General features: G+C 35.1%; 1 protein-coding gene and 1 non-coding gene across 2 annotated transcripts; one reads left to right on the top strand and one right to left on the bottom strand.

The window, feature by feature from the left end:
* Positions 1 to 5,322: 5,322 nt before the first annotated feature.
* TRNAL-UAA (transfer RNA leucine (anticodon UAA)) lies at positions 5,323 to 5,406 on the bottom strand. Its single transcript has one exon. It is a non-coding gene; the product is annotated as a tRNA-Leu (tRNA).
* Positions 5,407 to 5,410: 4 nt separating this feature from the next.
* Positions 5,411 to 20,051, top strand: LOC129259550 (ADP-ribosylation factor-like protein 13B). Its single transcript, XM_064098388.1, has 10 exons — positions 5,411 to 5,863; positions 10,063 to 10,142; positions 11,244 to 11,314; positions 11,712 to 11,961; positions 12,720 to 12,825; positions 13,311 to 13,513; positions 14,169 to 14,301; positions 14,836 to 15,172; positions 16,007 to 16,252; positions 17,106 to 20,051. Exons 2-10 carry the CDS (start codon positions 10,084 to 10,086, stop codon positions 17,195 to 17,197), a joined length of 1,497 nt encoding a protein of 498 aa, XP_063954458.1. The 5' UTR covers positions 5,411 to 5,863; positions 10,063 to 10,083; the 3' UTR covers positions 17,198 to 20,051.
* Positions 20,052 to 21,817: the final 1,766 nt, after the last annotated feature.

Here is a 21,817-nt window from a genome sequence, read left to right as displayed (position 1 = left end):
AACCAAACCAGAATAAGAAGAAGAAGTAGATTTTACCAAATGCGATTTGCACAACTTTTTCTTATTATAAATGTAAGCATATAATTGTAGGCCTACGCCAAGGAAACGAATATTGGTATTTTTCTATCAAGTTCCTCTATTTTTCACCAGATGCGATCTTACAATTTTTCCGAATATGTTCTAAATAATTATATCATATTAATGACGTATGCTCCATACTCTACTTCCAGGTACCTAATGGAATTTGACCTTATTCCATACATAACATACTAATTTTCCTTATTTCTATTTATCAAGTAGTTCATTCATTCATTTAGGCCTACTAATTCATTTATTCAAAATTATATTTTTCCTCCTGCACTTCACTCAGGCCCCAAATCGAGTTAACTTTTATTTTCTCTCCTGATAGCATATTGCAACAGAAGAAAGCTACAGAAAAGAATTCCTGAATCAAAACAAAAAATAGAGGATAAGGAAAAGGAAAACTAGAGAAATGAAAAGAAGAAAGGAACGTTATAAGGAAAAAAGAAAAACGAAAAGAAGGAAAAGAAAGGAAAGGAAAAGAAAAGAAAAGAAAAAAAAAAGAAAGAAAAGAAACGAAAAAATGAAAAGAAAAGTAAAGAAACAAAAGAGGAAAAGAAGAGAAAGAAATATGATAATACAATAAAATATAAAAAAAAAAATAGGAGAAAGGAAGAAAGGAAAGTAACTCAAATAATTAATGAAAGAAGCTATTCATTCTATCAAGGAAAAAAAATCCAAAAAGCAGTGGCAAAAATAGACATTTCTTGACTGGTTGCCAGCCAAACCATATAAAGAAGAAGGAGGAGCAAAGAGCTGTGTCAAAAATAATCAATTTTGTCTTCATAACTTGAGAAGAATTATTAGTAAAATATTTCTGTGTAGTTTACATTTTTTGAGTTTATAGCAGGCGTGATTTATATAAAGACCTATAAGATTTTTAGGAATGGGGGCTTGAACTTTATCCGTCCACCGTCCTGACCTTAGCCCCTGGCCATATATACCCATATCCATATGCAGAGATGAATTGGACCCTCTCTGATACGCCTTTTGGAGTAAGAGTCGAGGTACCATGCAGTATATCCTTTTGGAGTGGGATTTGCATATTTTGAGAATGGTTTTACCTCTTTTCAGAGTGAAAGTGTCTAAAAAAAGTTCACTCCAGAAGGAGCGATAATGCACTCTAGAAGGATAAACAGCTAGTTCACTCCAAAGGGATTGGTCCCTTGCATATCATTGCAAGAGGATTGTGATGAGAGACTCTATATATATTAGCTAGATTATAGGTTTTAAAATCCCACAATTTTTTTGAGCTCGGTCGCTTCGGTCAATCCCACAACTTTTTTTTCCTCTCAGGATTTTATAAGGTTTTGCAGAACTTGTAAAATAAATATTTGCCACCAATACTAATGAATGAGGCCTTGAATATATGTCAACTTAAAGGTCAAATCCACCCCAGGAAAGTGCTGATTTGAATCAATAGAGGAAAATCAAACAAGCATAATGCTGAAAATTTCATCAAAATCGGATGTAAAATAAGAAAGTTATGGCATTTTAAAGTTTTGCTTATTTATCAGAAAACAGTTATAATAAATTCATATACAACCCAGTGATATGCAAATGAGAAAAAAATGTCCCTCACTCACTATTTATTTTATTTTTTATTGTTTAAATTATAGATATTTCATTTTTTTTATACAGATTAGACAATAAAGACCAACTTGACTGAACCATAAAATATTAAAACGATGGTAATTCCACAACTTTCCTCGTCATGACGATGAGTATAAAAAATATTTTCTTTGACATTTCCTTTTATTATTTATTTATTTATTTTGTTTTATTTATTTTATACTGCAGGGTAGGCCTGTTCAGTTCTTAAAACTGCTTTACAAAGGCGCCCTGCAGTTTAAAATACATAAATTTTCATGTCATATAAAAACAGCTTCCTATTCATGCTTGCTTCATTGTTTTCATTGAGAAATGTATTTGCCTTATGAATAATAAGCACTTCTTAAGATGTCTCATTTCAGGTTGCATTATTGAAAGCCAAATAAATTCCGAGGCTCAAAGTAAAATTTTGCGATTTTTACCCAAGTAATATTTTAAACATTTTTTTTTTGTGATTTTTGAAATGGATATTGGGTATATAGCATATTCCGATTCTAAAAAATGTGACAGTTTAAATACCATTTTTTTAATGCATGTCAAATTGCCTTTTTTTCATAGAAAAAAGAGAAGGAATCGAAAAAGAACACCCCTTATTGAAAACCCTGACTATTGGGCTGCCAGAAAGTAGGGCACTTCAAAGATTGTTGTTGGATTGAGGAATGGGATAGGCTTAAATGTTTCGCTAAGAATAATGCGATTTTTTTTATTCAACACTTTTTGTAATCATGGACAGGATGCGTATCTCGCTTGAACGAAATAATAAATTCACTATCTATGATCTATATATATCAGAATCATTTGCATGTTTCATTGACTTAAAAAGGGAATATTTTGATACCATGTTCATCCTCTTAAATAGATTATCCACTCAAGGCAGTGTGAGCGCAATGGTCGAGCATTTTTTCTGTTTTATATAATGACCTGATCCCCCTGCAATGTTTGATATTCACTATTCTTTCTTTTCTTATCTCTTTTCTCCCTTTCCTCCCTTCCTTTCCCTTTTCAATTTACTTTCCCTCTCTTTTTTGTTTTGTTATCAAACGGCGGGGTTCCACGGAACCGCCGGAACCTCCTCCCCACCCCGGCTACTGGTCTTTTATGCCAACGACATATTTTTCTATCGAAGCTATACACTTTTTAGTTAGAGCACATATTTTTCTTTCCCTATATAAGATAAGATAAGATAAGATAAGATAAGATAAGATATTTATTCGTCTTTCTTTCTGCACATACATTTTATCTTACAAGTATGATTTCACATTCTACAAATGAAAAAAATCAATTAACCATAAATCATTGTTACAGTAGAAAAAAAAGAAACATTGCAAAATAACTAAACGTATTGAGAGAAAGACAAGGAGAACCCCTGAAAAAGCAAGGCTTGTAAGGCTAGGGTCTCCTTTGTTTCAAGTACATGACTGAATAGTATTCAGTGTTGACATGTAATATCTTTAAAATACAAAAGAAAAAAAAATGCAACAATAAAACAAAAAAGACAAACTAAAACTAATCAATGACAAAAAACACACACTAATAGAATACATTGCTTGAATGTACAGTTATGAAGTCTAATAAACTAACAACAATATGATATAATTAAGTGATATATGATGGAAGAGGAAATAAGTATGGATAACATGGCATGAAAAAAAGAGGACGATCGTATGTATAAATAATAATAGTAAAGTAAAAAAACAAAACATGACAAAGGTAAAAGAAACACAAGAAAAGAATACAAAAGGAAAAAAACATGGGCTGACCCTCTGCAGAAGAATCCAGTTAGACAAGATACAAGATAAATATATATTGATATAACATAACATTCTCCAGTCTTATATACAGTTTTTTTAGGCTCCAAAATTAAAAATAACATAGTATATAAAAGCATATCTTAACCTAGAGCAACTCACAAATAACAATTAAGAAGATAACCTTTAAGTACACGCTGAAAAGTATATATATAGTTCAAGGGTTATATACTCCATGCTGAAACTATTATAATGTTGTAATTTGAACAGATAAAGTAAAATCAGACAAACTTAACACAGAAAATTTTATTAAAAATCAGACAAGGAATAACAAAGTTGCGACATAAAAAAAAAAGTTGTGACATAAAAAATACATTATTTTGGTAATTTAACGGTTCTGCATGTCTTCATAAAAAACCAATAAGAAAGCCGATGATTCCATAACCCTGCGTACTCTTTTGTAAATATTATTTTATTAAATAATTGAGTTTCTGTTTAGTTAAATTTCGTCCACCAAGAATGACAAAAGTTGGATGACGAATGACTTGTGAGATAATCATTGCTGCAACTTATTTTGTTGCAAGGAAGACTCATACAAACACGTCTGAAAATATTATAAGGAAAGTGGGGACATCATTTCATTAGCCAACCTATTGCAAATTCATGACCACGTGCAAACTCTTATATACACAACTTTTGTTATTAAATTTTGATGAAATTTTCAGCGGCGTTTTGCTCAGTGAATTTTACATTATTTATTCAAATATAATTGTTTCAAGCCCAAAGTACCCCTTAAGTTTTAGAATAATAAGGAAGCAAAGTGGCCTTTAGAGCATTTTATGGTTGAAAATGCCAGTGCTTATTGTTATGCCTATCATACTAACTAATTTACCTTGATTATTTTGTAAAGTCTTCACAGTTTCTCCCCCTTTTTTTATTTGATTTTATTCTTATTCATTTATTTATTTATTCATTTATTTATTTCATTTATCTATTTATTTCGGGGAGGGGGACGTCTTCAAGATTCAAGCCCAAACCCAAACCAGTCTGTCAATGACAAGTTCATCTGCATTGTGATCAGTGGCCCAGTGGGAATTCCAATCTCTGATTTGTCAACGTAATTATAACCTGCTTGCTGAAAATAATTGATCATATAATCTTATCGGGATCAAACTAAAGGGGGCGCGATTGACAAATATGTTTCTCACAAGACAGGGTCGATTTCAGGCCCACTGAGTTTTACCACTGATCTCCCCTCTCAGAGGGGAGATCAGTGGTTTTGATATAACACTTTCCTTCATAAAGAATTTATGGAATAAAAAATGCAAATGCTCTCTATTGACTTATTTTTTCTGCAGATGTTGCAAATAACTCGTTCCAAAATCAGCACACCTTGATCGTTATGGGAAATATCCACTTGGCCATTTTTTTTCTAGTGCTAGGGGTGGGGGACATAGAGGGCAAATAATATCCCTCGGATAATAACATTTGCCCCCCCCCCCCTCCTGTATCCTTGCTCGCCCAACCAGCTCTCGACCAAGAGCTTTGGTCTATGTTGTTCCGCTGAACTCCGTTGGCTCCACTCATACAGTGGCACTGTACGAGGAGAAATAAAAAATAAAAAAATGTTTAAAAAAACACCTTGAAACGGACGGCTGCAAGCTGTCTAAACCAGCTCCTGACATTGCGATACATGCAAAAGTTTTTTATTTATTTTCCTTTTAATGCCATCAATTCTTTCGAGTTGATATAACTTTGTATATTGTAAGTTCAATAAAATAAATTGTCAGCGCACATATCAATGTGAATTACTAATGTGAAAATTTATTGGTACAACCATAGAGCTATAGCTCCATGGTATAACTAAAAAAAAAAAAAGTACTAGTACGGATGGGGTTCGAACCCATGCGGACTTAACGTCCATTGGAACTTAAGTCCAACGCCTTAACCACTCGGCCACCGTACTGGATGCCATTACTTGGGGACCAATACATTATATGAATACTAATCCAAATGAACGTTCGTCAACGTTTTGAAAGATGTTAATTCATTGTAATTTTGGTGCAAGAAACATCATACTCCATAATTCTGTCAATTTTGTGTGATATTGTATTCCAGAAAATATTCTTAAAGGAAGTTTAAGCGGATTTTCAGGAGCCATAAATTGACGAAAAGAGGACGAGTACGATGTGTGTGAGCACGTAATGAGCGGAACATGCATAGAGATGAATGCTACACAGTCATACCCGGTACACACACGTACACACACGTCACCCGACACACACAAGTTGCTGCGGTAACAAAACATATTTACGACATAGAGAAATGCAGTGATCAGTGACTAATTGGATGTTTTCCTTCGTTCGAAGATGTAAACTATACTGATTTATTACTTATTGATAAGGGAACAAGATACAACATAGGTATGTATGGTATTGTGAGAGCATGCTTGTCTGATTTATTTGAGCTAAGATGTAAAACGTTGTTCTTTTTTGTTGAAATTTGAGTGTTGAATCGAATGAATTGAATGTGGATTTTACGGCGACGTACCGGTACAGGTTGAGCCGTGCCTAAGCTAGGGCCTAGGCCGGCCACAGCGGCTGCCGGATTCCCTGTGACATGCATGGCCATGGCGTGGAGGCCCTGGTGTCGCGGCTGTGGCCATGCCCATGCCCATGGCATGGCCATGGGCATGGCCACGAATCGGGATATTTTTTATGTTATCGTACTCGTAGTGCCAGTGGATCGCATTACCGAACAATTTTCATGAATTCAATCATATCAAACACGTCATTATTCTCATAAAATTCACCAAACTTTCACCATAAATACACAATTTTTTTTTTGCCAAAATCGTTTTTCCTTTTTACGAATATTAGGCCCTACTATTTAAATTATTTGTCTATTACTATTTATTAGCTTCAAATCGCACTCCCACCCCTCTTTGCATGTGAAATATTTTGGTCACTTGAAAAAGGTATCGAACGTGTGTTTTCTATGGGAAAAGTTGAGAAAACAACAAATCACTGATGAGCTATTGAGTATTGTGACCATATTTTATTATTTTTAGAATATTAAGACTTTGAAAATGTGTTTTGACCATTTTTTCATCATCTTTAAAGTATTCAAGTTCCCTTTGGAAGGATGTTGCAAAGTTTTGAGCGTATGAAATTAATTTCTGACGACGCGTACGATGCGCGCGTTCGGTAATACAAGACCGGTTGGTAATACAATCACTCACTACATGTACATGTATGTATATATCCGAGATATATTCAGAACTAGTCAAGCCAGTCTGTGATGGGGGACCATAATTTTCGTTTATTGTAGTATACTAATTATCATGTCTCATTAAGATGACTGATGAAGTTGTTAATGTAATTTCTCGCAGAGTTCATAAAAAAAGTTGTTAGTCCGTCTAACGTTAACTTAACTTAGACTCAGTAGAGTCTAACGTACTAAGTTAGATCTAACGTTAGGCCCTGGCCTAGGCCTACTGAATATTAGAATCTATTTCAGTATTTGTAACAAGTTAGGCTATGGTAAACTGGCACTGGCAGAAGTCCCGGGGATCGGTATGGTCTATGGCTCGTATTACAGCAGGGTCTACCGAACACCTTTCATGAATTCAGTCATACCTTTATCAGTCAGAGTTTCAGACAAAATATTCTCATGAAATTCACCAAACTTTACCATAAGCACACAAATATCTACAAAATATAGATCTAGACAGAAATTGTTTTTTTCTTTTTTTATGATACATGTTCTATCACTTTATCAGCTTCCAATTGGACCCCTCTTCGCATTTGAAATATTTTGGTCACTTGATAATGGTATGCACTGATGAGCTATTTTTACAATATTTTAAAAAATTATTATTTTGTGAATATAAAGACTTTGAAGGTACATGTTTTTGACCATTTTTCTATTCAAGTTCCCTTTGGAAGGATGTTGCAAAGCTTTGACCATATGAAATTATTTTCTGATGTGTATAACGTGCGCGTTTGGTAATACAACAAGGCCGGTCAGTAATACAATCACTCACTATACTTCAAAAGATGGATGATACGTAGATCTATGTGCTAGCTGCAAGTCAGGCGGCATGTTCGGGTTCTGTTCGGTTCGGCAGTGTTCGGCAAATTTTTTCCGAACTTTGGTTCGGTTCGGAGTTCGGCAATAAATGCGCAATTAAATTGTCAACATATCAGACTAAGGATTGCCAACCCTCGAAAAAATTTATCACAGAAAATTTCTGTCGTATATTTATAATAAATTTTGTTTCTAAAAAGAATGGTTATAAAAATTGCTGCATAACATTCTTTTATTTATTTCAATCTTGAAACCAAAAATAATAGTCATTTCTACTTTCATAAATGAAAAATTGAGTAAAAAAAACAAAGAAAATAATATTGATAATGAGAGAATGGGGACAGAAACAGAATATTTTTTGTTCATTGATTATTCCATGTAGATATGATCATGATCGATTACAATGCCATTGCAAACGCAGCTTCTCCGATTGGAAAGTGTTGATCGGGAATGTCGGAACAGTAGACAAACAACCTCCACTCAACTGTTATTATACTGGTAAAATTCACATTCCAAAGAATATGAAATCTTTTAGAAAGTCCCTATTTTCTGAAAAGTTGTTAAATCTGGTCAATCAATTACTTTAAAAAGATAAAATATCAGTCCATTCTTGGTCCCGAAAGATCGACACTCGAGTGACTTCAAACATATTTCCAACACGAAAATGAGTACATGGGACTGTACTGTGTATTTTAGTGTTATGAAATCACTCGGCGTTGATCGTCAGAACCAAGACGGAACTGAAAATTTATCATTTCATTTTCAGTAAATGACCAGATTAAACCACTTTTTAGAAAATAGTGACAATGGAAAACATTTCAAATTCGGAATATGAATTTTACCAGCGTAATAGCAACTGAGAGCAGGTTGTTTGGACTTCCTGTTTCAACTTTCCCTATCAACCATTTCCGGTACACGATCAGGGAACATGCGTTGACTTGCTTTGAATTTTTATCTTTTCTGTTTTTTCTAACCTCATTCCTTCATCTCTTATTTATTTATCTTTAATATTGATATGTATATTTTAGAAGGTGAAATATACATACTTTACCATTACTTTGTCAGTCACAAGGAATGAATTTATGTCATTTTTTTCTATTATTAAATACAAAACAATTACATGGACGCCCGATCGCAATCATGATCGATTACACTTATACGTAATTCAACTACACTTTTTAACCGAGTTTAGCTTAAAATGTCCCCACATTTTATGAGAAAAAAAATAAATTCATGGTAATAAAAAAATTGAGACTGATAAAAATTCAATCAAAGACGAGACCGAAGCTGTCATACTTTGTCATTTACGAGGAATCAATTTATGTCTTGTCCTTTTTCTTAATTAAATATAAAACAATTAGGTCCGATTACGATCACGATCGATTACGGTAATACGTAATTCAACCACACTTTTATACCGAGTTTAGCTTCAAATGTCCCCTCATTTAATGAAGAAAAAATATATTCATGTTAATAAAATATTCTTAAGTTGATAACAATTCAATCAAAGACAAGATGTGAGCTTAAATGGTGGATTTAAAAAATATTTTGTGTGGAATTCTTATTGTGCACAATCACTAACCAATATTTTTTTTTCATTTTATATTTAAATATATGTAGTCCCCCGCTATATCATATTACGTAGTGAATAAATGTGCCGAATTTTTTTTTTTTACCGAACCACCGAACCAGGCCTTTGTGTTCGGTTCGGTTCGGTCCGGTTCGGAAGTGCCAAGTTCGGCGAACTTCCGTTCGGTTCGGCAGTTCGGCTACAGCACTACTATGTGCTGTGATCGAAACTCCCAGCCTAAATTTCTGTTCCAGAGCATCACCAATTTAGAAAGCCATAGAAATTCCTACTTTTTCCCCGGTCCGGAGACCCTCAAATTTGTGGTTTCTCGATCTAGTGCCTGCTCATACTCAGCGCAGCACAGTGGCAAATTGTCATTGACTGCGTTCAACGACAGCCAAAGCCCTGCGCAGTGATTCGTAGGCCACTGATTGTTTCATATGGTGCAGAAACTTCATGACCATTTTCAGGATTATTCATGTAATGCTTCGAAATATAGAATTTATGCCATTCCAGAGGATTGCATTTTTAGCAATCGTTAATCCTAGAGCAGTTCTGGTGACCCCCATTTTAAGACCAAAGTTTAGTTCCAGAGCCCCGATTTTCATTTTTGGTGCGGCACATAGGTGTCATTTTATAATTCAAGTACAACCCGACCCACCCCCCCCCCCCCTAAAGTTCAACTTTTTCCCCACCATTTTCAGTCAAATTCAAAGTTTCAATGAATATCTGTGCCTATGTATTGTATATGTGTAAAGTTAGTCGGTGGTCGTCGCAAGTCGTCTATTAATTGAATCACACAAATAATGCACAGACAAGGGGCATTGCACAGAAGTCTTAGGGAAGCCATACAACAAACATCTAACATCCACGGGTACTGCTCCCTTAGTCTTGGCATCCTGTTCCACAAGCTTTGAATATGTGCTGTACTTTTTTTATTAACGTTTCTTTTTTTTCTTTCAGGTGTTTTTTGAAACGCAGGTAATGTTCAGCTTAATGGCCTGCTGTTTTCAGTGGATCAAAGAGAGGCGAGAGCCTCGCAAGTAAGTTGCAAAAACAAATTTATCAAAAAATTTAAGTAGATCTACTTTTTATAAATTGATAGGTTCCATGTATATTGTACAGAGAGCAAGAACCTACATGTACATCAGGCGTGGATCCACAGGGGTAGCGGAAGATGTGGGCTTATCCTGTAAAATTTGAAAATCTAATGGGGAATCATGTACTGATGACCTTTTATTAGGCTTTTCAAATATTTCAGACCAATTCGCACCCTGTAAAAGTCAGACTCTTGATCCGTGCCTCTACCTGTTGTGGATGGCTTAAGTAGTATGCTGTTTGTCACAAACTTTGAACTGTTGAACATGCATAGATTGAACAACGGTCAGACAGAAATGCCTCATTTACTTTAAGCATCCGCTTTGTGTACGGTCAGGAATTATCTCAACTGTACTGACTGGAAAATGAAATGATTTAAAATTGTATTTTCATGCAAGCTTGCAAAACAGATATCAGTAGAAATTATTCTACTTCAACACAGTGTATGTCATTCTTAAATATCCATAGACCAGAGGTTCTCAAACTACGGCCCGCGAGACTCTGCTGTTTTTTTAATCACTTTTAAGTCACAATATGAAACATAGCTCAATATGATTACATTACTACAAAACATCTGTCTCTTCAATTCTAGGTATGTGTTAAAATTGACTTAGGTCATTGTAGGTACAATCTACATTCCTTTTAACAAAGTACTACAATTTTGTTGTCATTACTATTGACTCTCGCTGTATTTTGAAATCTTTTCTAATTTTGCCTGTGTTCCATATGAAACTGTTATAAATTTGTTGGATTAAATTCTCCCAAAATAAGGGCCAGATTGCACCAGAGAGCATCTAGGACCCCGGCCGTAAGCGTCTTCGCACTTTGCGCACATTTTTTTCTAAGTATCCACTTCACCCTGGCCCTTTCAAGTTTATTTTGAGTCTCATCTGGCCCTTCAAAGAGAAAGTTTGAGAACCCCTGCCATAATTGTACTTGCATGATCGTTTTTGTACTGCGCATCTTTGTAGCCATATATTCAGGGCAAATTGATGTAAGCTGTACACTTATCACTTGTTAAACTAATATATTTTGTGTTTTTACAGGCAAGTCACTTTAGCTCTGATAGGGCTTGATAACGCTGGCAAGACAACAGCTTTGAAAGGGGTGCAAGGAGGTAAATTTTTGTGCTTTATTTCAAAGTTCTTTCCTTACCATCGTCCAATAAATCCATCAAACCATTTTGTAGGCATACCTGAAGAAGGTCATAATGATATGTGAATCCATATATTCAGATATTCTTGTGTTATAAAAATATACATAAAGATCTAATATTGCTTCATAAGAAGGTGGTAATTTTATTTTTCTTCAATGATGCACTACTCAGTCAAATCAGGTGGAATTCTTTTTCATTATAGCATGAATGACATCCATATCCTATTCTTTTACATTTAATTATGAACATATTTTTAATATCATTTTACACAGATGCAAAGTGGAGACATCACCATAGCTACAATGTACTTGCACCAATCTTATTTCACAACCTTATTTCACTCCTGTTTTCATTGTAGAATCTCTGGACTTGGTTGCACCAACTGTGGGCTTTGCGAGCGGAGAATTCAAACTCGGCAAGTACGATGTGACAGTCTTCGACCTTGGTGGGGGCAAGCGTATCCGCGGCATCTGGTCCAACTACTACGGGGAGTCTCATGGTGTTGTGTATGTCCTGGACGCCAGCGCAGAGGATCGGCTCCAGGAATGCAAGGAGTGTCTGGAGGATGTCCTCAAGAAGGAAAAGATCCGTGGCAAGAGAATACTCCTGTAAGTGCAATAAGTGTATTATATTGGATGGCTCAGAAGGAGATACAACATAATATATCAAGAGTATAGAATATGGCACAAATCGGGGAGATGACTGTAATAGTAAAATATCATTGCATTCCATGAAGAAAAGCAATTCAATATTATCATTAAAATAAGAATTTTTCAATAGACTGTACAATAGATATATGATAGTGCACAGGAAGTTTTGTACTGAGGCCAATGGAGAATTTGCCAGACCGAAATATGTGTTTCTCTTGCACCACTGAAACTTATATAACAATGTATTGATAATAGGTTATAATTTTTGTTTTCATTTTTTGGTATTAATATGTCATTGACTATGTTTATATGTAGAGCAGTGCGCTGGATGGTGTTGATTCAGAAAAACTAGTAAAAATACAGGATTCGTATGGAGTGCAAAGTGTACTTATACTACCAAATTCATCAGAGATATTGTTTAAGGGTTGCTACCAATCTTATATTAATGAGTGGTACATGGATGTGTTTAATGGTTTTAATCCCTGTCCTAAAGAAATTGGCCATTTCAACAAATTTACCACACATACAAATTTCATGATAAGCGCACATACTGTATGCAAGATTTGTTATCAAGAACCTTAGGAGTGCCATATCATTGGTTTCTTCTTTTGTTTCATGTTTCATCCATATTATTAATTGCTATGATTTATGATTTGTTTTCTGTGTCCTTTTTGTTTCTTCTTTTCTTCTATCCGCCTCTGTCTCTCTGTTTCCAGTCTTGCTAATAAACAAGACCAAGAAGGAGCGCTGGATGAGATTGATATCTGTGACCAGTTAGATCTAGAAGAGATTGTCAGGAACAGTAAATGCCCTTGCAGAGTGGTAATTACTTCACTATTCACATTCTTTCATTTTGCCTTGGCTCAGTGGATTTTTTTTTTGCTGGCAGACTACACAACACATCTCACTTATTTTGCCAAAAGCTTAATCCTGGATAGACATGAGTCTAACGTCTTAAACATAATGGATGTGTATAAATAATTGTAGATCTCACATTATAAGATCTTTCAGTGAGTTCTAAATAGATAAGAGTCCAGTACTGTAAAATCTTTTCTGACACACTTTTCTTCTAAAATTGGAATTCAGGAATGTTTGTTGGGTCACAGCTTCCATGTCTGATAAAAGATATTTGTGTCCTATAAATTTTGCTATCTTTCTGAGCATTTGTAAAAGAGACATGCTCCTCATATAGTTCCCCCTTGAACGTTTGAACCAGAAGGGATTGATGCATTTTTCATGTTTTCTTGTGTACATGTACTGTATATCCCATTTAGTGATCCCTTATTCCCTCTGTTTCTTTTCTCCAGGAAACCTGTTCTGCTGTGCAAGGCATCGGCAAGCGGATGGACCCATCCATCAGGGAGGGGATGCTGTGGCTCCTGGAAGGGATCGGCAACGACTGGGCCACGATTAGTAAGAGGGTGGAGGAAGACACCGCTGCTCAGAGGGAGGAGGAGAAGCAGAGGAGGAAGGAGAAGAGAGAGCGTGTCATGAAGGAGAAGGAAGCAAGGTTAGTGACGATGGTGGTAGTGATGATGATGGTGGTGTTGGTGGTGGTGATGATGATGGTGATGATGATGATGGTGGTGATGGTGATGGTGATGATGATGGTGGTGGTGGTTGTGATAGTGGCCATGAAGATGGTGGTGATTGATGATGGTAATGGTGGTGATGATGATGATTTTGATGATATGGTGATGATGGAGGTTGTGGTTGTGGATGTGGCCATGAAGATGGTGGTCATGATTGATGATGGTAATGGTGGTGATGATGAAGGTAATGATGATGATGATGATGGTGATGGTGTTGGTGGTTGTTGGTGATTATGATATTGATGGTGGTGGTGTTGGTGATGATGATGATTGTGATGATGACAATGATGGTGATGATGATGGCACCTTTGATTTTTTTTCTTCAACAGATATTAATGGTGCTATACAAACGCTGTTCATCATTATTATGATGATAGTGATGGCATAATGAATAAAATACAACTTTAATGATAACATTATCTACAGTGTGCAAATTCATATTAGACCAATCATGTCAGCCTTCCCCAGCATTGTTTAATTTGTAATGTACATATAGAACAGACGTAAATTGTAAAATGTTGAAAACTTGTGCTGGACATTAATATATTATGCTAAATTTCATCTGACATCCAGGAAAAAGAGAGAGGAGGAAGAGAGAAAGGCCAAAGGATTACCTTCGGAAGAGGAAGAAGACGAAGGTGAGGCAGATGTAGCCGATGGGGACCCATTCCAGAAAGTTAACAATGGTTACTTTTCAAAGAAAAAGGTAAGGCAATGGTATAGCATTTACCTTTTTTTGATAAGCAGCAAGTAAAACTTTTAATGATGAAGCATTAATTGAATATCCAGGAAGTGAAGGATAAAATACAATGGTGTATTAACAAAGGAAACTATTTCTCCAGGGGCCCAAACATAAAGCTTAGCAATGATCGTATAACATTTTTCTACGATTGATTCCATTGACTACAATGTTCAATCAATCGTGAAAATCAAGTGTACAATTAATTGCTAATGTTTGTGTTACGGGACCCAGAGCTCTTTGCCTTTATTCCACTATTTTGGCTGTCAGTATTTTTGCATAATTTTTTAGGTCCCTCCACTTTGAATTTAAATCTTTTGATGGCTGTTTTTGCATTTATATTTAAAAAGTGCTATGTTTATGTTTTGATTGATTTGTGGAAAATAAATGAAATAAAAAGAAGTTAAATAGCTGAAGACCATAAGCAAAACAGATTTTTAAATCTTTGAACCATGTTTGAGTGATCAAGAAATTTCATCTCTATTCATTTTCGATCTCCAGAATGAAGCTGCAGAGGCGAAGGAGAAGCAAAAGAAGAAAGATTCAGAAAACGCCACAGGAAACAATAACAAATCAAAGGAGAGCATTGCGATGACCGAGTCATCATCTTCACACAATGTCAATGACCGCGTTGGGACTGTAGAGGGAGACATTCAAGATGTGAGGAGTAATGGGGATGGGGGCAGCGACAGGACGTCAGGGAGTGGTCCCTTGAGTCCTGACGTGTTGAGCGATGGGAAGCCAAGTGGTCAGGATGAAGCAGGGACCATGCCCGAAGGACAGTCAAAGAAGGTGGTTATAGGCTCACAGGAAAACCTGATAGAGGAACCTTCAAACAGTGAGTACTAAACTTTAATGTGCCAGTCCTCTGAACAGCTTGCACTGTCTATGGGTAGTCAATTACATGTATATATATATATATATAATCCGTAATGGGCTTATTTACGTAGTTCTGATGCATACAGCACTGTATTAGAAGTGGATTATCATTATTGTTGTGACACAAACCTTGTGGTAGTACAGATTCAGTTTATCAGCTCATTTGACACCCCGATTATTCATAATTAACTGAAACATTTTTCTTCACCATTAAAGCATGAAGAATAAGAGAAGCTTACAATGGAAACCAAATGGGTACATTTTCAGATTCCCATGATTTTAGCACCGAGTGAGACCATGGTGTAGGTTAAACCACCCATTCCTACTACTTTTCCTTAGTCTGTACACACAGACCCAAATTGAAACTGTACATATCCAAGCCCCAGTCAGGGTCTTTAGGCTGCAAATTCAGACCACTTTCCTCTAACAGAAGGTATTCAAACAAACATTCAAGAATTAAGTTGTCTGTATTATATGATATTTTTTTTTTTTTGGGGGGGGGGGTGCCTTGAAACCATTCATTATGTTATTTACAATGAACCTTACAGAAAAAATGGCCTTCCCTGGAAATATTGAAATTCAAGGCCTGATAAGAATTTGAGGATTGGTATCTGAACTTGGTAAATTTGCATGTTAATGTTATTTCTCATACTTTGTTAGCATATAAATACATGTTAAACATACAATCTGGAGAAATTTTTTTCAAATAAAATAAAGTACTAACCTCTACCCAGTTTCAGTTTGTGGCTGTGAATTACATATCAAATTATCATGCTCCTCTGTCTATCTTCAGATGGTGAAGAGAAGAAAAAGAAGAAAAAAAAGAAAATCAAGAAGAACAAGACCGCCCCGATGCCTGTGGATGGTACCGACGAGCTAGCTCCCTCCCACCTATCCGCTCCTCTTGCCACCCCGTCCTGGGCCCAAGCGCCTGGTCATCGAAATCTCTTCAAATCCTCACAGAAGCCCACGCTTGCACCTCTAGTAGAACAGTCCAGCCCAAGGCCGTCCTTGGACCCTCTAGTGCCTTCAAGTACAGGTAAGTTAGTCTACACTGGATTGAAACCATGGTTTTATGCAGATTTTAAGCATTGAGTATTCTTAATTAAAGGGGAAGTTCGCCCTGTAGAAAATTTAGTTGTAAAAATACTAGAAAAAATAATGCAAAATATTGGTGAAGGATTGAGGAAAATCCATTAAAGACTAAGAAAGATATTAGAATTTGTGACGTCATAAACGAGCAGCTGCCCATATATGTTATGCAATATAAAATGCATAAACTTTCATTTTTTAAACGTTCGCTAAAGCCAGGGTAATAATAGCAAAGTCCTTTGGAAATGCATAGGGACATATCATAATGTGATATGCGCTATACAAAGACCTGCCTTACTATTATTATTTTTTATAACAAATGCATGCTTTTATCACATGGCGCTAAATTGAGCTTGTTACTAAGGCTCCATCATTTTCAAGCTCACTGTTTTGAATTGATTAATCCGCAGTTAATGACAAGTAATTTTCATAAACATGCCGTTCATTAATGCAGTCAACTTAGTGATGGACATGAATTTAGCACCGCTTTGTGCATACTCCTTATTAGATGCTTTCTCAACGTGCTGAATTCTAGCCTCCAAATCAATCATAAATTTTGCATTCAATTGCCTTTGAACATCTCACCAATAGAAATATAATATAATTTCATAGTTCAAAAAATTATTTCAAATTTGGAATTGATAATTTATTGCAAATTTGAAGATAAGTGATAAATAAATTCGTGCAGATATTTTTTGTTGCAACATCCGTTTCTTTATGTTTAGAGGGACATCTCGGTTCATATGCATTGGATGTTATGGAGCTATTAACTTTACCCTTTTCTCACTTTCTATCTACAGTCAATCACAGAAGAAAAGAGATACTCCCAGAGCTTAGGTCAAGATCAACATTGAAGCCCAACATCGAAGATGATGATGATGTCATGACGTGACATAAATCTATCAGTAACTTAGAGTGACTTGTTATTTATATTGGACTCGGGAGATTGAGGGGAGAGAAAGAGAGAGAGAGAGAGAGAGAGATTTAGTGAGAAAGGGATAGAGGGGGGGGGGGAGAAATGTCAATTTATCAAATTTAATCATCTTTATATTAATATAAAAACAAAAATATTAATTTGCATTTAAGCAAACCATTTGTTCTGAATTTTTGAAGTACTATGATTGTTGTTATATATCACTTTATTTGCAAATCTGCATATTAAAGGAATACAATATATGCCCAGGACAGTTCTTTGTAATGAGAAAATGCAGGGCAATAAAATTCACTATACAGAAAAAAACACAGCCAATTAAAAATCTACAAAGTATTTTATTCAAAGTTATATTCCAAATAAAAATGTCCTGAAAACTCTGACCGTGTTTTTTTTTCTCCACATTTGCTAATTATGCTAAAAAGATCACCTGCTGCCTATGCGCTTGGGGTCTAAGAGGAAATAAAACAGCGTAAGAAATGATAATAAATATCAATTTCTTAACTTCAATGACTTGCAGAAAACTAACCAGTGACACACATGGTACTTTCCCCAGCAACAGTAGATATTATCTTTGACACCACAGAGTAGGTTTCCTTGAAGTTAGTGAGTAGGTCAAATATTGCTGTTATTGTGTATGTTTACATGTATTAATTGCAGCTTGAAGTTCAGATGTGATCAATTATACTATTCACTAGATTAATTAAAAACATAAAAAGCAGGTGATTGTTAGAAGATTTTTAAAATAGCTTGGCTTTATAAATTCTTTAAGAAAGCATTCTATACCTAAATATGATCTGCAGAACAAACTGTTTTGGGGGTGTTTTTTCCATAAAGAGTCATTCTTACATGAAAGTCAAATGCATAGTTGTATTTGTTATACATCACAGCATTGTTAAGATCATGATAAGGTTTTAATCACACTGCTTTGCATTCATCAATTACAGTAGATTACTTACACTGTATGCATCAAACGTGTGCATGGGCGCTTACGCATGACTTCAAAGTCCGTCTTCACTAAATGTATAAATATGTTATTTAAATTATATAATGAGAGCCTTGAACAAACTGTATTTTGCATTGAGGGTGCCAAAGATATTTTTTATTGTGCTAAATTGAAGTTTGCATACATTCGCTTTCCTGGCTTACTCATTTATGTACAGTACATACAACATACACTGATGTGTACATGTATTTCTTCTTCACGTTCATCTGTGTTGTATTCAGTATGTCTGTTATTTATTTCAATAGAATCATTGAATTCAGTCTTAATTTGCTCTTTCTACTGATATTCTAATTATTTAAGGTTTTTGTATCCGTCCAGAAGTAATTTATTCAAATGATAAAATGAAATACTATTTGGTATTGTAAATACTTAAATATACAATTTAATTTATTAGAAAAAAAAATTATGTTAACATATTCTAGAAAAAAAACATGATGCTGCTACAGTGTACATAAAAGTTGCATAGAATTAACCATTTTTGTTATCAATGGCAAATACTAGCCAACATTGATCGCAGCCCAAAAGTTCACATGTAACTAAGTTACAATTGCTGGTATTTCAGTTCCAATTGTAAATACATCTATCAAACAGGGCCCAGACATTATATGTTGTCATGAAAAACAGTTTTATTGAAAGAGAATATTGATACAAAATAGTTCTCTATAATGGAATAATCTTTGGATTTGGAATTATATTTATGGGCTTTGTAACACAAGTACTTGCTTTCAATTGTAACTTCAAACAATGGCTCTGATTGGTTGATAATTGCTATAGCCAACAATATGCACATGCGACAATAATCTTGATTGGTCAAACAAAAAGTTTTTTTTTTATTTGAGTGGAAATTTAAGTGCTTCAGACTTGAGACCTATTTGACTGCAAAAGAAAAGGAAGGATGGGGGGGGGGGTGAAAAACCACATTTTGAATGAAAAATTTTCTTAATAAATCTAAAGAGCAGTTAGTTCTCCTGACAGAATATACATGTATATATTAGAAAAGCCTACAATTATTTTATAAATTCTAACCTGTGATAAAGGTGAAAACACGGCAATTCAAACCTTGATTTTCAGTGTGCTAAATGTAATCAACGTTCAGTGTATTTCTATTGTCACTTTTTTTTGAAATCTCGTCTGCTTTTTTCTCAGGAACATTATCTTAATCAGTGTTTTATTCACTTAAGTCACCCATTTTATTCATCCATGCAAGCAAAAATGCATTTTATTGCTAAAAACAACAAAAGGCCTCATAAACCATTTTGCAAGCAAGTATGTAATGTTTTGTTAGTTGTAAATTCAATGTGCAATATTGTTGTGTACATGTATTCATTATGTAGTGTTAATATGATTTGATGAGCTGTAGTACAAAATCCCATCTAAATTGACAAAATGTTAGGTTTTGAGTTTAATCAATAGAGGGTGTCTTAGTTACGGTTCTGGACAGTTGTTTTGTTGTATCCACCTGGGCCCTGTCTTACAAAGAGTTACGATCGATCCAATCAACCACAACTATGGAAAGCCAGTAGCGTTAAATACATCTAAAATACATGTTTGTTCAAAATATTTTCTAGATATGATGTATACATTCACTGTTTTCTTGACAATTCAGTATGCTTCTCTTTGTTATCAAAGGACATTGTGCAAATTTCCTTGAGGAAGAACTATGACAATGATGGATTTCCATATAGTTAAGGTTGATCACATCAATCACAACTCTTTGTAAGACGGGGCCCAAGTGGTATTTTGAGGTAATAGTGTCGTACCAGCACACTTCTCAAGAAATGCTGAGCCAGTAAATCTACTGAACATCCATTTTCAAACCTGTCAAGTGCTGCCATGTATTTGTTTCCATATTTTCTGATAATCTCATTTTACTTCGATTTCAAGAGATTAATTTAAACTTAAATATTTCTTGATAACCAAATTAGCATCATGCCTGTAGTTAAACAATATGTATAGATTTCATTTTGCTACTAGTATATTTCAAATGTCATGTGTACATGAAATACAATGCAATTGTTGTGCAGTACATCTACATGCCATTAGATATATTGAATGCTATTCACTTTCTATAATTGATGTTTTAACAGTAGATTAAAATAAGGTTAAAAGGGGATAATGGCTTTGATGTCTTTTACAACAGACCTGACTTTATGATTTACGATAAATAATGTCTGGCGGGCTTATCTGCTTTCTGATTGGAATAAGGTTTATCACAGGGAGAGTTATTGCAGTGATGAAATCTTCTCTTTAATTCTAAAAAATAATAAATTGTACTTCATTCACGACATTTTTTATTATCTTTGTATATGCAGATTTTTGCATTTGTAGATATTTATGAACATAGATATATTTCTTTCAATAAAGAGATATTGATATTGTGACAAAACAAAGAGTGATTTGCAAGTTTGCTTTTCGACTGTGCAAAATGGACTAGTATTTGTTTAGATCAAACTCCAGGGACCTGTAACACAAAGGTTAGTGATTAATCATATGCTTGACTTTTACGATTGATTGTTCATTGTAGTCAATGCAATCAATCATAAGATATGTTCTATGATGATTGCTAAGCTTTGTGTAACAGACCCCTGGTGGGTGTTTCATTAAGCTGTTTGTAAGTTACTAGCTTCTTTATGAACGACTGGCGACCCTTTCTTAGGAACTATACCAACACCAATGAAAATCTGTAAAGAGAGGGGGAAAGAAATTTGGATGCATGTGAACAAGAAAGTAAATCTAGAGAGAAAAAGAAAGCGGTTGGTCAACTAAATTAAAATATGAAATTCCCACGGTTTGTCTTGGGGAGGGATTGCAATAAAAATCATAGGCAAATTTGAGAAAAAAACAACGTACCCCGCATGGTAATTTGGCCCAGAAGAGATGTTGTTTAGCAGTATTGTACTTATGAAGGGGGTTATATATTCGGGTTCTTTGGCATTTATGTACTTTTCTGCCCGTTTGGGAAATACAGTCCTGTCCGACTAAAATGATTTTGTCAAGAGATGACGCTATACCAGTGCTGATCACGGCGATGCGCCCCATGAATATTTATCGTTTATTCATATTATTTTGATAACCGAACATTAGTTCTAATTAATAAGTTTGACAAATATATGGTCAAGTGATTTTATCTACACATATCCGAACTTGAGACATGAAAAATAAATACATGTTACCATTATAATGGGGATCTCGCTTGCTATAATTTAATGAAGTTTATCTACGTCCCTCTAAGTCTTCATCTCGCAGTTTAGCGGACATGAATCATTTGTCATTCTACTGCAGACTGCTCTCTCTACCAGTTCTTTTCTGCCCTTTTCACCTCTGACAATGATTTTTCTCTTCTTTAGGGAGCCTAAGGATGATGAGGAAATGATGGGATCCTCATTCGTTTAAACCTGACCCAAATTCATCTACATCTGTTAGCGATTGGCCTTCTTTTTAGGCAAGGTATTAGATCCTAAACTCGGATTCTTGCCCGCAAATCTTGTCAAAACGAATATTGGGAATGGTCGCTTTAGCTGCTCCCGTTTCACTCGGCACCTTGACCTTGTAACCCCCCCCCCCCCACACAAGAG

This window comes from Lytechinus pictus, chromosome 4, assembly GCF_037042905.1.
Source record: "Lytechinus pictus isolate F3 Inbred chromosome 4, Lp3.0, whole genome shotgun sequence".
In the NCBI taxonomy this organism is placed as follows: Eukaryota; Metazoa; Echinodermata; class Echinoidea; order Temnopleuroida; family Toxopneustidae; genus Lytechinus; species Lytechinus pictus.
The sequence above is the reverse complement of the archived record's forward strand: the minus strand, read 5'-3'. Positions and strand labels throughout refer to the sequence as shown.

Coding starts and splice junctions, on each gene's coding strand:
- LOC129259550 (XM_064098388.1), top strand. CDS start 10,084: ATGTTCAGCTTAATGGCCTGCTGTTTTCAGTGGATCAAAGAGAGGCGA. Junction 10,143..11,243: donor GAGAGGCGAGAGCCTCGCAA/GTAAGTTGCAAA, acceptor GTGTTTTTACAG/GCAAGTCACTTTAGCTCTGA. Junction 14,302..14,835: donor GTTACTTTTCAAAGAAAAAG/GTAAGGCAATGG, acceptor TTCGATCTCCAG/AATGAAGCTGCAGAGGCGAA.